This window comes from Echinops telfairi, unplaced genomic scaffold (assembly GCF_000313985.2).
Source record: "Echinops telfairi isolate 266 unplaced genomic scaffold, ASM31398v2 ScPeMD7_7424;HRSCAF=8462, whole genome shotgun sequence".
In the NCBI taxonomy this organism is placed as follows: Eukaryota; Metazoa; Chordata; class Mammalia; order Afrosoricida; family Tenrecidae; genus Echinops; species Echinops telfairi.
The window spans coordinates 40724098-40739399 of record NW_022111324.1 but is presented as its reverse complement, the minus strand read 5'-3'; the positions used below and the strand labels follow the sequence as shown (position 1 = coordinate 40739399).

The 15302-nt window shown below is 37.1% G+C and overlaps 1 protein-coding gene across 3 annotated transcripts in view; it reads right to left on the bottom strand.

Annotated features, from left to right (window-relative positions):
* The window catches only part of CFH (complement factor H), a 75890-nt gene that overhangs the window by 4721 nt on the left and 55867 nt on the right, over positions 1–15302 (bottom strand). Inside the window, exons 12-20 of one of the 3 annotated variants that reach the window (XM_045298293.1) lie at positions 13529–13705; positions 12336–12518; positions 12047–12226; positions 8648–8815; positions 6124–6306; positions 5462–5668; positions 4635–4808; positions 3739–3915; positions 1948–2124 (exon numbers count right to left, since the gene is read on the bottom strand). In XM_045298293.1, coding sequence (XP_045154228.1) covers positions 1948–2124; positions 3739–3915; positions 4635–4808; positions 5462–5668; positions 6124–6306; positions 8648–8815; positions 12047–12226; positions 12336–12518; positions 13529–13705 — 1626 coding nt within the window. Of the gene's footprint in view, positions 1–1947; positions 2125–3738; positions 3916–4634; positions 4809–5461; positions 5669–6123; positions 6307–8647; positions 8822–12046; positions 12227–12335; positions 12519–13528; positions 13706–15302 lie in introns of all 3 variants that reach the window. The other 2 variants (XM_045298292.1, XM_045298294.1) reach the window with 2 other exon arrangements.

The window sequence follows — 15302 nt, the reverse complement described above, 5'->3', positions numbered from 1 at the left end:
AACCTTCAAGCAGGGTGATTGAAACAGTGGCCGTAATAATGGAGTCAAAACTATCAACAATTATGAGAATAGTGCAGCATAGGAGAGTGTTTTGTTATATTGTGTAGAGTCACTATGTACAGCAATATTCAACCTTTCCTAAGAATAACTGAAAATGCTGGACGTAATGTCTGGAATATAAAGATATGTTGACATTTGAGATTCAAAGAATAATATAAAACCAAAGAAAACCCACTGCCATCAATTCTATTCTGACTCATAAAGACTCTACACTGGGTTCCTGGGGCTGTACATCTTTACAGTAGCAGATAGCCTCAGTTTTCTCAGTGTCACTATTGGATATGAACCATCAAACTGGAGGTTAGAGGCTCAAGGCTTATCCGACAGCACCCTCAAAGAACCACATGGCAGTGAGTTATTTCGCTTTTCTTTGAATCTCTGGTATATCCTGAATTTAGCATTGGAGAATATTGAAATGTAGAATTGAGGTCCTGTTCAGACTAAATAGTTTTGATACAAACATTCCTTCTTTAACCAAAGGCTCTGGGAAGGAGCACTCTTGAAATAGAAACTTGGTCAGTGGCTCAAGCCCACTAACTGTTCCATCAAATGACAATGAAACTGTTGATGTGTGTACTCATTTATAGTCCCGGAAATTTTACAGGGGGTTCCTATGACTTGAAGTCAATTTAATGGCAGTGGGCTTGGTGAAGCATGAATGAATTGGTCCAAATCTCGAAGATCACCATAGGAAGAGAAAACTCATTTCCTTTTCCTCTCCCATGATTATCAGAATCCTGAAGAGTTTGCACTTCTAACCTCAATCAGGGTAACAAGGCACCTATCCTCTTTCCATGGTGTCAGTGACAGCACGCGGGGAGCCTAGGTACGACTGCATTGTAGCGGTGGAGGTCTTTAAAGATGTCAGATTTAAATAATATTCATTTTGGGGGGAAAATAACATCCAAAAGTGCTGGATACATTTGAAAGCCACTCCTAGTCTCCAGAATTGGGAAAATCTCAAAAGAGGAAACACAACCAACAGATCGCCAACACTCAGATGACTTAGGCGTTGAAATTAGTTGACAACTTGGAAAGTTGAAGGGGGATGATGAACCTGAAAAATTAGGGCATGGTTAATTTTTAATTCATTGAAATTCATAAAATTGATTCAAGGCCACAAGCCAGTGAATCTGACAGCTGATGATAAAATTATGTGTATTTTCTAATTAAAATTTTAATATAAACAAATAAAGATCATCAGAGTTTTAGGTTCTGTGGGAAGAAAAAAGATTTGGAGTTCCATAAAAAAAGAAGAGTGTGACATTGAAAAATGAATATAAATGTAATAGCTAAGATTTTTCCAATTAGTCCTAAAACATACAATTGCACATTAGCTGAATGAACTACAGTCAAATGAAACCCACGGAAATTTACATCATGCTATCATAATAAAGTAATGAAAAAATAAAGGAAGAAAGAAGCTTGGACGCAGCTATAAAGGATGCAGAAGACTATCTGTTCTGTGAAAGATTTACAGTCTTTGAACATCCTCCATAAGATTGCAGTGAGTCACAATGAAGTGCCTGACAGTGGGGAATGAGACACAAGGATTCAAATGACAGTGGATTTTTCATCTGCAATCCATGGAGATTGGCATGTAGTGATCAAACATTTTTCAAGAAAGAAAAAAAAAAGAAAAGTCAACCACAAATGTGTACATAATGAACACCATCCTCCAGACCAGTGGAGTGGTACAGCCATTCTCTAAGGTCAAGCAAAAGAACTTGTCTCCAGCAAACCTACATTCAGTAAATAGTAAAACTAATTTCATACTACAACACAAAGAGAACTGAAAAATGAAAGAAAGGTAGAAAACAATGGGGGTGATTAAAAATCACAGGGGTAAATATAGTAGACAAATATTTAAGAACTGATATACTTTACCTTTGCACTGAGGTGGTTCTGTCCAGGTTCCATTCATGCACATCACTTCTACCTCTCCATAGAGTTTATAAGGTTTGTCACATTCATAACGTACTTTCTCTTCCGGTGGATACTTCATCATCGGTTTTGAGATCATCTTACCATTTTCAACCTTGGGAGGATTCTCACAGGAAACATCTTTCAAGAAAGACAGAGAGAGAGAGAGAGAGAGAGAGAGAGAAAAGACTGTCCATCTGTGTTCATTTTGAGTAGGAAATCAATAAAGAAGATTCCAAATATATTTCAAAAGAAGTTTAAAATCAGTAGACAATTTATAATAATGTTTGCTAATGTTAAGAAATGTATATGGAAGATTTAGGAAAATTAAGTTTAAAATGCTGTAACATGTAAATTTCAAAGCCTTAAATCTCTTCTCTATTTTTATTATAACACACAGTTTTTTCTTTCCTCTTGTAGCCTGTGAAAATGAGAGTTGTCCTGAAAGCTCATAGAATTACTAAAACAAATATTTACTATGAACCCAATATGAATTTAGAAAATGCCACAATGGCAATAATTTAATTATGCAACTGCAGGTATTTATTTGAAGTTACTTTGCTTATTAATAATGTTTTTAGCTCCGTAGAAACTGAATAGAATTAAGCATTTCTTTAAAGGACATGTCAAAAATTAAGAGCACACTTAAAAGTATGTTACAGTATAAAAAGACTTTAATTAAGTGAAATAATTCAAACGGGAGGTGCAAAATAATGATGAGGAAATGAAAAAGAAACCTATTCAATTTGGAATCCAAGGCTATAAACTATTATGGCTTTTGGATCCACCTGAATCTCTCCAAACAGTTATGCACTCGTATTATTACATTGTTAATCTATTTCAAATATAGAATTCTTTAAAGCAGTGGTTGTCAACCTACCTAATTACGTGACACTTAAAGTGTGTTAAACACAGTTCCTCATGTTGTGGTGACCCTCCATCATAAAATTATTTTTGTTGCTACTTCATAACTGTAATTTTGCTATTGTTATGAATTGGGAAACCCCTGTGAAAGGGTCGTTTGACCCCCAAAGGGATCAAGACCCACAGGTTGAAAACCGCTGCTTTAAAGAGTTCCAGGTCAATGCAAAGCAATAGTAGGTTAGTCTTGAATCCCAAAATGAAGTGTAGCTGCAGCAGTGTGCAACCTCACCAATTATTTCATGTGTCTAACCTTAGTCTCCTCTCCTGTCTGTGAACCGCTTGGCTGATGTGTTAATGTTTCTTTGATTATTGTCAAATAATTGTCAACAGTACCTTTGTGTAGAAACCTGTCATGAATTGCAGGCTACGTGACAGGGAGTGTATACAAACCTGTATACAAACCCTGGACTGTCTATGCTAACAGGGACCCTAACTCCTCAACTGCGTCTATCCTTTTATCTCATCTATGTTTTCTCAGTGCAGATCATGGCCCCCTTGAACCTGTTCGATTTATAACATAAGAGCTGGACTCCTTAATCTTATAATCTATAAGATTTACCAAATTTATTTCAGGGTCCCTTATCCAAATTTGTTTTTATTTAATAGGTCTAGGGTGGACCCTTAGGTCTATATGTCTTAGCAATTTTCCAGAAAACATTGATGCTGCTATATCAGTGGCCACTCTGTCTGAACCACTGGGCTAAAAGGCTAACCGTTGTCTACATGATGCATACCCTTAAACTACGCCCATTTGTTCAAGGTGCCAAAAAAAAGAGGGGTTTTATTGTCTAACGTATCATTTTTAGTAAATTTAAGATTTAACCAAAGTACCTTTACATGTAGGAGTTCCTATCCATTTACTCTTGATACACTTTACAATATTTGACCCATCTAATTGGAAACTCTTTTCACATTCATATTCGACTTGTTCTCCTGACTTATATGACTCCTTTACAGTGCTTTTGAGTACAGCATGAGGAAATGTGGGTACTTGAAAGCAATCTGTAACTGAAAGAAATGGAATAAGGATTTCAGCAAATCTTTTAAGATGTATAATATTCAATATTTATCACCTAAAATAACTAGCATCTGATTATACCATTAAACACTGTACAGTCTTTTTCTTTCAACTTGACCAAGTGAATTCTATACAGTCTTGATGTAAACACATTCCATTGTTCTACATCTATCAAAGTCATGGTTGGGATGTTCATAGTGGAGACTGCTGGATAAGTGTAGACACAATGATTGGGGATCATATTTCTTTTTACATTCAAATTTGTTCTTGCCCTGTTGTAGTCACTTGTATCCCGTATTCCTGTCTATGGATATTTTAGTTCTGTTTCTGTTAAAATGTAACTTATGGGAAATTAAAATAGTATAGGAAATTTTATGTTTATAAGGAGATCATCGAAAAGCTGACAGCAAAGTGGGGAATGATTAGATAGATGAGGAAAGGTTCCTTGGCATCAGAAGCAGAGTTAAAACGTCTAAAAATAAAGACTTGGTGCTGGAAAGATAAGAGAGGATGATTTTAAAAGGTCATAATTTGTCTCATGTTGCCAAACTTTTCTTATTCCTAAGGCTAAAATTCTCCACCAGTACACAGCATAATTTCACAAAGGTAAATTGCTAAATTCTACAATTACTGCATATTTGCTTAGATGTACCATCTCTGCTTTGAATAAAATATATTTTTAATTAATGGAATACAATTAAATTTATACTTTTGCAATCTGGTGGAGTAGGCCATTTTCCTCCAAAGCATTTTATAGATTCAGGTCCATCAATCCCAAAACCATCAGAACAGATGTAGGTAACTTCCTCTCCATGTTGGTAGCTGTCTAACTCAGGAGACAGAGAACTCTGAGGTCTCCCCGGAGGTGGCTCACAAGGCAGTCCTGCAAAAGCAAGAAAGAATGCATTCATTTTCACTTCTGAAATTTAATTTTATGTATAGTGTGTTCTATTTAGTCATTTTAAGTATTTGAAAAGAAATTAAAACATAGGAGTTAACTATCACATCACGAAATACACACAGAAACAATTTCTAATGCCATGACTCTGTGGTCTTTCATAACAAGCCTAAAAACGTGAGCTGGAATGTTGGTGCACTTATGAACAATATGAACAGTATAGTTAATGCTTCTCTGCCAGACATGAATGATTAAAGGAAATAAAGTAAGCATGAATGATACTTCAAAACACACCATTAGGTTACAATAAATCAGAAGGAACATTGGAGGAGAAACATTACGTTTTTTTTAAGTGAAACCACTGGTTGATAAATCAAACACTAAAACTTCTCTAGACAAGGTGGTTGAAGTACACGATGTTGTATGTTTCAAGAAAAAAACAAATGCCAGAGTTTAAAGTGATTCTATATTGAGATTAAATATGTTTATCTTGTGTGTGCAATAGGTACTTTACTAGTAAGGTAGATGAAGAATTGTATAAATACGTCTAAAGTAAATTTCCTTATGCCTTTGATTAGGACTGATTATTTATAGTAAACTACTCCCAAAGCAGAATTTGACTCGTCATATGCCCTCACCTACACACTGTGGTGGAGAACTCCATTTTCCCATGTGGCATGTGATTCCCTTTTCTTCAGAGAGCTTGAACCCTTCTTCACAGGTATAACGTAATGTAGTGCCGTGTGAGTACCTGGATTCAGAGGGCTCTTTCCTTTCTTCGGAAGATCTAGGTGAGTTAATTGTTCCATGTTCAATATGAGAAGGTGGGTTACATGGGGTTTTTTCTGTATGAATAACAGAGATCAAAACAAGAGAGGACAAATATAAAGTCTAAAGTGAAGAATCAAATAAAAACTTATTTGAAATGTTCAGATAAAGATAATTGATATTGATATTATTGTTTTAACAACTAAGAAATATCTGGATCTTGCAAGGATCTAAATCATCACAATGTCTATATACTACTATCATCTCGGTATATATCCTCCTTCTTGGCCTGTTTACCCATGCAAAATGAAATGATAACAAAAGCATTGTGTGGTATACAAAAAATAATACTGTCTTCTTATTGCATTTACCTCATATCTAAGTGAAATAATGATGATTGATTTGGGCCCATAATTATCTGCTTTGTTAAGTAAAGTGCCCTAGACATAAAGAAAACTCTTCATCTTCTTCAATTATGCAAAGCACAGTAGACTGCTTATCCCACTTTGGAAACAAGTGATGAACTACTGACCAACACAGCGAGGAATAGACTGCCATTTTCCATCTGTGCACACGATCTCATCTGCTCCCACGATCAAGTAATTTTCTTCACAAAGAATAGACACTGTTTCTCCATTCTGATAATTCACTGTCGTTGTCATAGTTTGAGCATTGGGAATGAGAGGAGGAGGTGGGCATACCTGTGTTTTTTCTTCTAAAAATATTGAAATTGGATTATTTTATTATAAAGTCATAATTTGAATAGAAAATGATAATTTTAACACTTAGAATATGAAATATGAATGTATCATAAATGAACACAGAAAACTTCTTATGCTCTTTGGTAGTATGTGTAGTATTTGTGCTCTATTAACACCTTAAGATCATCACTTTTGACTTATACTTTTGTATTTTTGCCTCTAGTTTCTTCCTTTTATTCTTTCTGTGATAGACTATCAGGTAGTCATTTGTACAGATTTTGCATGAGTACAATAAAGTGTTCTGGAATTCCTTTTCCTTGGATGCTGTCCACAGTTTGTTTACTTCTCAAACTCTGAATAGCTTTCCATGGTCAATGGGACTCAAGTAACATCTTTCTGGTTTTCTCTGTTTCCATACAAGATCCATCGGATTTCAGAAAAGATAGGCCTTATCCAGATTCTTTTCTGAACCTGGCTTGCCGCTCTGACAGCTCCCTATCAACATGTCACTGCAACTTTGAATGCTCGTCATCAACATTTTACCTACCTAAGATATTTTTAAATACTGTCTGTATTCTGTTGGGTCACCTTTCTTTGGAGTGGCCATAAACATGGATCTCTTCCAGTCCACTGTTCACGTAGCAGCTTTCCACATAGTTGAGCTTATTGACCCAATGCCCCAAGTGTTGCATCTGTTTCTTTAAGCAGTGAATTTGGTATTTAGTCAATTATGGGGTTCTTGTTTTTTTTTTCTTAAGGAATCAAGTAATATTAATGTGCAGTGAAGTCATGTGTTTGTCTGCATTCTCTTCTAGAAGCTTCACAGTCCCGTCATTTGTTTCTAAGGCATCATCTAATGTTGCTCTCTGCTCGGAGTGGCCAGTGGGGATTGCTGTTCTTTTTCAATATTGAAAAGCAGCTGTCTTAAAAATATGTGTAGAAAATACTTTGAAATGAAAAGCAATTGAATGTACTTGTTCTTGTTTATCCTGTACTCTTTATTGGGCTTATCTTCCGGTGTAGTACTTATGCACTGGGGTGCTAACTGCAAAGCCTGCAGTTCAAATCCACCAGCCACTGCGTGGGAGACAGATGCGGCTTTTACTCCATGGTAGAGTTAGTGTCTTGAAGTTGTGTTATTTCTTTTCCTGTTTTTTTGATATATGATACCCAGGATTGGAAAACCTATAGGGGCATCAAGTAGAAAACGTTTTCCTGAGAGGGGAGGGGGGAACAAAGGTGGGAGTGAGGGGTAAAAGTGAGATGATTTTGAGGTTTCCAGGAAGAAAAAGAATGTTTGGAAACTTATTGTGGTAGCAGTTGTGAAATTTTCCTTGACATGATTGAACTATGAAATAATATGATATATGTATTAACTCCCAATTATTAATAATTTTTTAAATACCCAGCTTCACAATTTACTGTGAAGCTACTGTGATCAGTATAATTTGTGCATAAGGATATATGAAGAAATAAGTTAACTGAAATGAGTCCATAAATAAACCATTACTATTGTATTCAATTTATTTTATTTTCAAAAATTTTCCCACAACTGACTAATCATACAAAAAAGAACATCCATCTCTACTTGTCAATTTCCTTAAAGAGCAGTATAAGACAGTATACATAAATACAAATGGCAAAACTGTAAAACTTCTGCCCTAAAATATAGTGAATTGTGCACTTGACTGCATATAAATATTATCGGTTTCTTTAAACAAATAAGTATAAACATGTTGAACTCTAGATAGTAGGTTTGTATTAGGATTGGTGTGAAACCACTATCTGTATATGAGGGCGTACCACCCCCAAATGGAATTTTTTTCGAAGCTATTTATTTTACTTTTTTATAAACTAAGCTTATTAACTTCAAAGTCCTCTCCATTAAACTTAATAACCCTAACCAAAGGAGCTTTTCCCCCTTCTTGAAGGGGGTCCCCCTCGTATGTGAGATTTACAAATCCAGGTAAGAGTGTTGAGGACAAAAGGACGAGGGCTCCTGAATTTGGAGAAGAGAACCGCAGATAAGCAAGGGGGTAAGATGGACTAACTCTTCTATGCCGTTGATGAAAGCACAGGAGTGTCAGGGGACAACGGTCACAAGTGAACTTAGTGGCCAGATAGTAACGTGAGGCTTTCAGTTCTGTTCCGCTTGTTTCATAGTCAACTAACGAAAATTACTTGTGGTAATTACTTAGAATAGGGTTCTGATTAGTTTCTCAATTATCCTGCAAATCGAAACACTTTTGTTACAATATATGAATCAATATCTACTTTAACGTTAGAAAGGTTGCACTTGTATAAGTTAAGAGGAAAGAAAATCCATTTTTTAAAGCTTTATACCCAAGTCCTTACCTGCACAAGTTATCTTGGGATCCCACACTCCATTTATACATATTGATTTTTTATTTGATTTTCCTTTACATCTGTAACTTAAGGTTTCATTATGATTGAAGGCAGTCTGATCTGATGAGGTGAATTCAAATTTACGTTGACCTGGGTTTCTACACTTCTTCAGTTGTTCTGTTTCTATGCAAACAAAATTTTTCTATGAAAAACTGATTAAAAAGAAATAAGCAAGTATTATGTACTATAGCTACAGAAAAATAAAGGGATAATGAAATAATGGTGTATATATATTCCATTCAATCAAGCTAGTTAGTCCTCATCATACTATATGAAATGAGTTATTATGTATAAACATAGTTCCTCATCCATTTTTAGAAATATATGAGCATATATTTATCATCAAGATATATTTCATTTAGGGGGTTGGAAGGATCTAAAGGATTCACTTTTTTGGATGGTGTATATATTGAACAATGTGCTAACATAAACTTTATTGTCTCGGCTCTTTTATCCATGTCTTTGTAATTCCTAGGTATCCAAGTGCCTCAGTGGTTGAGCGTTGGGCTGCAATCCATAGGATCAGCAGTTAGACAACCAGCCTGTCAGTAGGAGACGGAGGGGGCTTTCTACAGTTCTACACTCCCCTCTGGGGTGGAGATAAATCGCCATCAACTTGTTTGCAGGGAGTTTCTTTCTGTTTTTTTGGAGTTCCCACCAAATGAGCAGGTGGGACCATGCAATTACGGGGTGTGAAGCACTAACAGAGGGATTAGTGAGTGTAAGACTCAGGGATCTTAGAAGCAGAAGGGTAGCATTTCCAGGGCCTCAAGGAAGAAGTTACCAGAGCAATACATTGCAATCACTGCCTGATGGGGTGGAGGCCATGCTAAGAACAGAAGGACCAGAGTAGAGGAGTCAACGTGTCACTGAGACCATGGGACAGGGGGACAGAGCAGTGACAGGGAGGCTTCCTGGCCCACCCAGATCTCTGTCTTATGGAAACTGGTGGAGGTTTGGATTCTCCTTATCCACTGTGTGGCCAAAGGAGGTCACATGTAGCCCGCACACTGATTTAGCAACTAGCCTGCAAGCTGCTGTAGTCTCACACTGAAATATGAACAGACACACAAATATTTTTCACAGTTTTCCAGATGCATTATCTTATTTTTCATTGACACGCTTATATCATCAAAAATAAATGATTCCTAGGATAAAAGATGTAGCTAATTTAAAAGAAAATGTTTTCAGAAATGTAGTAGAAGAATATTGAAAAGTTAAGATGTACAGAATTTGAACATTGAACAACTTTTTTTGAGATGACCAGGAAAACAGAGATGGGCATGTGGACTAACAAATCACTAATTGATGTCATAAAAATATTAGGATTTGGGGGAGCTCTTCTATATTGCAGACAGTTCTGTAATCCAATTATAATTCAATGTCATTATAATTAATCTTTCCCACCCAAATGGTTAATATATAAACTTTCAGATATAGCTTTATATTTTAATAATTCTATGATTATGGCAGTATTTTTCTGCCTTTGATAAAAAGGCAATGTTAGTATTTGATCGCATTTGTTATTAATGGTTAAAAAAGCAGAGTTGGTTGAGGCCCAACAGTAAAAGGAAAAGGTAAAAAACTGGGCACAGAAAGGTGGTGGTTTTGTAAATGCAACCAATGTGGACCAATCAAAGAGGACAAATACGAAGCTGGATCAGGAAGAATGGGCAGTGGCTCTAGTCTGAAAGTGTTCAGTAGAAATGTAACAATTAATGAGCAATGAAAAGAGCCTGATGGAAAATACATTAGAGACTTCAGAGAAAGTCAATCCCAGTTTGTGAAAGGAGTGACCTACCAACTGCTCAGAAGAGTTAGTACTGGAGACACTCTTTGTAGAAGGTGCTCTTGAGGGGGAGAAACTTCAAGGGAATCTGCAGTTAAGAGGAGCTGTTATAACTGATATGCGATTCGTGGATGTGTGAGGTGGATGTTTAAGATAAACAAAATGAACAAATCTGGAGGAGTGAAGGTTCCAGACTAGAAGGAGGGCTCAAAGTCAATGTTGAGCAGGGACAATTGGACGAATGAGGAGCCTTGGTGGCACAGCTGCTAAGCGCTGGGCTGCTAATGAAAGCGTGTTTCTCCAAACTCGCCAGCTGCCAGCCACTCCACGGAGAAAGAGGTGATAACCTGCTTCTGCAAAGATGATCACCTTCGTGCCATTGCCACTCAAAAGTAATCCATTTTGGGTTTTGGGTTTTTCAGGAGTGCTCTGATAGAGGAAGGCCATTATACTAGGTGAGCATGTGTTGAGAAACAAGTAGTAAGGTAGCTCTGCGTTCAGAGGGAGTCATCAATGATGCTAAGCTTTTGTTTAGGTTACAAGGAAAAGCTGATCATTCTCACGCCTGATAGATACTATCTTGAGTTACTCTCCATGTGAATGGAGGCAAAATCATCTGTGGACAAATCAAAGAGGACAAATGAGGAGTTAGATCAGGAAGAATTGGCCCTGGCAGTTGTAAAAGTGCACTTAGGCAAAATGTAAGAATTAATCAGCAGCCGAATTACAATTTCATTTCACAAACGCACAGAATGTCCCTTGTCCATCAGCCAGGCCTTGCATCGTAGGCAATGCAGCAGTGAGCAAAACAGGTTGAGTTTCTGCTCGCCTGGAGCCTGATCCTCAGCTCCACATTTGACAGGAATTACGGGTCATTAACTTCTAGAAATCTGAGGATGACATAACCACGTGTATCTAGAAAACTGAATGGAAGAATCAAGAAAATTTTTTACAAAACTCCGTTAATGGAAATATGAATCAGGGCCCTTATCCTCCCAGGTGGTCTTGGAAGGTCAGGATGAATCACTTGCACAAGGAAACTCAGGAGGGCACTTTGCTTCCTGACATAAGTCCTCAGTTAGTCATGCGTCTGAAGTCATATTATGACTGAGAGGGCCTGCGGCCACCACACTGCTGCGCACTCCCTGCTTTCTGCTGCATTTGGAACAGGCTGAGAAATGAACCTTGTTGGAACCTTGGAGAGAGGCACGAGGAGTACAATGGGTATATTTTCTCCATTCGAATGAGGTTGATGATCACAATACCGGCAGTTATGCAAAATACTTCCATATTAATTGTTCTTTTGACTCTTATTTTATATCATATGCCAGTTTATATGTAAATCTAGTTTCACGCTTAGAAAATTGCTACATTGGTATAAGAATCATAACATTTTGTTGCAAGTTTGTCCATTTTGCCCTGTGGATTGTGCTATAAGGAAGAAATGATTTGATTTTTATACCATAAGGCCTGCCATTTTTTAGCTGAGTCTCTCTATACAATTTTAGAGTAACTCTTTTAAATAACATTAAATAACAATTTGAAAACTATGTTCTCACCAATGCACTGAGGCAGCTGAGTCCACTTTCCACGATCACATGTGACTGATGCGTCTCCAACCATGGAAAATGACTCTGAGCACTTGAATTTCACTGAATATCCGTGGTGATAGGGAGGGTCAGAGGGCAAGTCATAGCCATGCTCAAGTGTCGGTATGTTTTCACATGTGCGCTGCTCCTCTATGAAATGTGGCACAATAACTTTAATTGAAAGCAGTATTTGTCTTATATGAATATTAATATAAAATTGGATATTCACATTGACACGTTCATGTTGTATGTACATTACCAACGCAAGTAGGCAGAGTTGTCCAATCTCCGTCCACACACTGAATTTTCTGAGCCCCCTTCATTAAGAACCGAGGTGTGCAGTCATATTCCACCACTTCACCATGCTCATACTCTTCTTTCTCTCTCTGCTTAGCTGCCCCGTTGGGGAGGGGAGGCGGAGGGCCACAAGATTCTACTTCTCCTGCAGCACAAACATTGTTTAAGCAATGCTGAAGCCGCTCATCTTACAATAACATGTAGGCAAAGGGGAGACATATATTCTTTTCTATTTATCTTACTTCAACATTCTCAGGCAATGAAAAAGGAAGAGCCTTTACCCCAAATGCTATTTGCTAATTGTTTCTTCAAAGGGAGCAAAAGTCCAGGTGGCTCAGTGGCTTGGTGCTGAGAACTTAATGAAATGTCACCAATTCTCACCCTCCGCGGCTCTGACACAGAATGACGCGGCAATCTGTCTCCATACGGGTCTCAGCCTCAGAAAGCAGGAAGAAGAGCTCCTCTCTGCCTGGCAGGGTCGCTGTGCGTCAGCAACATGTGGTTGTGCTCGGCATTGCCAGTGAGCTGAATGCAACTCATTGCGACCGAAGGAGGAGGTTTTGTTGTTGTTGTTGTTCGCTTTTTTATATGGAACTAGTTGGATGTTGGTATCGTTAAGGCTTGAAATTAAATTATTATGTGCAATAAGCTGGAGAGTTAGAGATGTGTACACTTTAGCAAATATAGTTATATATTAAAGTCATATGCATACTCCAGGGAAGCTCTTTTTCAAAATTTGTTTTAAAAAATACTATCATTTGCAACCATTTTCAAATAACATGTTTTACCTTTGATTAAGCTATTCATGTGATTGAGTTAACTTTAAGCTATCTGAGCTTATTTATGCAAGCAAAATGAAAATGTAATTAACGACCTTCAGTATAATACTTTCAACATTAACGGTAGTATAGTAGTACAGATAAGGGAACAGAAACAATAATCTCTCTTCTAAGCTTCTGTAAGTGTATATCTGAATACACCAGCAACAATTGGAGAGGTATGCAGCTGAGCTCTTTCCCACTCAACTCATAGTATCTCTGGTTTAATGTGTTAGATTAGCGATTATCTAAAAGGCCACAAAATATGAAAAATAGAAGAGGAAATAATATCCAAAATTTTAGTTATTGTGGTGTCAGTGCTAGGATAGTCAGTCACCTTTACATGTTGGTGGTTGAGGGGACCATCCAAAGTGGTAACACTGAATTGAATCTGGTCCAATTATTCTTAATTTCTGTCTACAGGTGAACTTCAGGACATCTCCAACTTTATACTTGGCTTTGTTAGGTGAAGCTATTAAGTCTTGTGGTATTTTAGGAACACTGCATTCTCTCTCTAAAATATAAAATAAGATATATTACTGAGAACATAAAATTTACCATTTCCAAATAAACTTCATAAATGTCATGCATTAATGAAAACACACACAGAGAAGCATTATAGAAATCCTTTTCTTTGAAAAAGATCATTTCACTTTTGAAAACCCTATAAATTCAAGTTGAGCTCTGTGAGATATTACGCTATTGAAGAGCAATATGTGTGTCCTGAAAATATAGATGTAAAGTCAACCAGCTTGCTTAGACCGCCTCTCATTACTAGCATTAATAATATTTAAAGTTATTAATTTTAGTCTAAAAATAGAATTACTTTCTCAAATTAAGAGTATAATGTTACGTTTTTCAGCTGTACATTTAATAAATTGGGTTTTTTGTTTACCATAATTAACCCATTTCTGCCAAATCAATTCTGACTGATAGCACCTCCATAAAACACAATAGATTTTCCCCTTGGATTTCATTAATCAGGCCCCTGCCTCTTACTACTGCAACGCAGCTGGTGGTGTTTGAAGTGCTATCTCCAGTTCATCCCCAAATCCTTAATCACTGCACAATTGGAGCTCTTTTTGATCTAACTGGAAACCATGTGCATGCAAGAAGGAAAGGTTTAAGGTATATTTTAAAGTAAGGATCATTAAAAATCAAAAAATATAAATATCTACCAATTAAGAAAACAAATACTCATCAATTAATAAAATTGACATTACAATTTATGATAATATCTTCTGGAAAGTGATTTTAAGAATAATTTGAATGGGCCTAAGCTGTATAATAGATAAGTGTTTTTGTCTCAAATTCAAAATACATTCAAGCGTATAGCTGTAAATATCAACTTTTAAATCCTAAATATACATTTTTAACACAGTTGTAAACACATATTTTGAGCTTGGAGAGCAAAAGGAAGACGCACAGGGCAGATCAGGACTAGAAGGTGGGTGTGGTCAGCTTGTCCTGCTACAGTCACATGAGACGGCCCTTCTTGTCCGTGAACAATGAACAGGTGCATTGTGGTGGAGGAGCAGAATCCCCACCAATGTAGTCTGCGACTCCTTAAACATCTTCCCCGTAAATCCTTACGATTGTCCTATGTCCTAGCCTACATCTATCAGTGCACACAGTCACCTACCTGGGCCAGTTGTCTTTACCTTCTGCTCAGACATCTCTGCCTTGAATGCCAGCAGGTCCTCTCCAAAACTATTGATTTGACTAGACTTGGTAAGGAGTGATCCTAATGACACTCAGAGAAGTGTGTTATTGAGAGAGCTTGCTTACAGCCACACTCTGATCACAGAGATGTGTCCAAGCATAACTCATTTGGACTAAACCTGTGTCTGTGTGACCTGTAACCCTAATAACAATAATTTATGACTTCTTTCTAAATAACCAACTTTCCAGTTTACTACCACAATCTGCCTGCCCAGTAATGCACGAATAGACATTGGTAATTTGAGGAAGGGCAACAATTCTCCTTCAGAATCTGTTCGTATTGGTTGCTGTTTGCTTGGTATAAATACTAATAATGATTCTCATTTTGCCAACACTGTGTCAGTATCTCATGTGCCCAACTCATTGACAGATGAGAGTAGCACCCATGG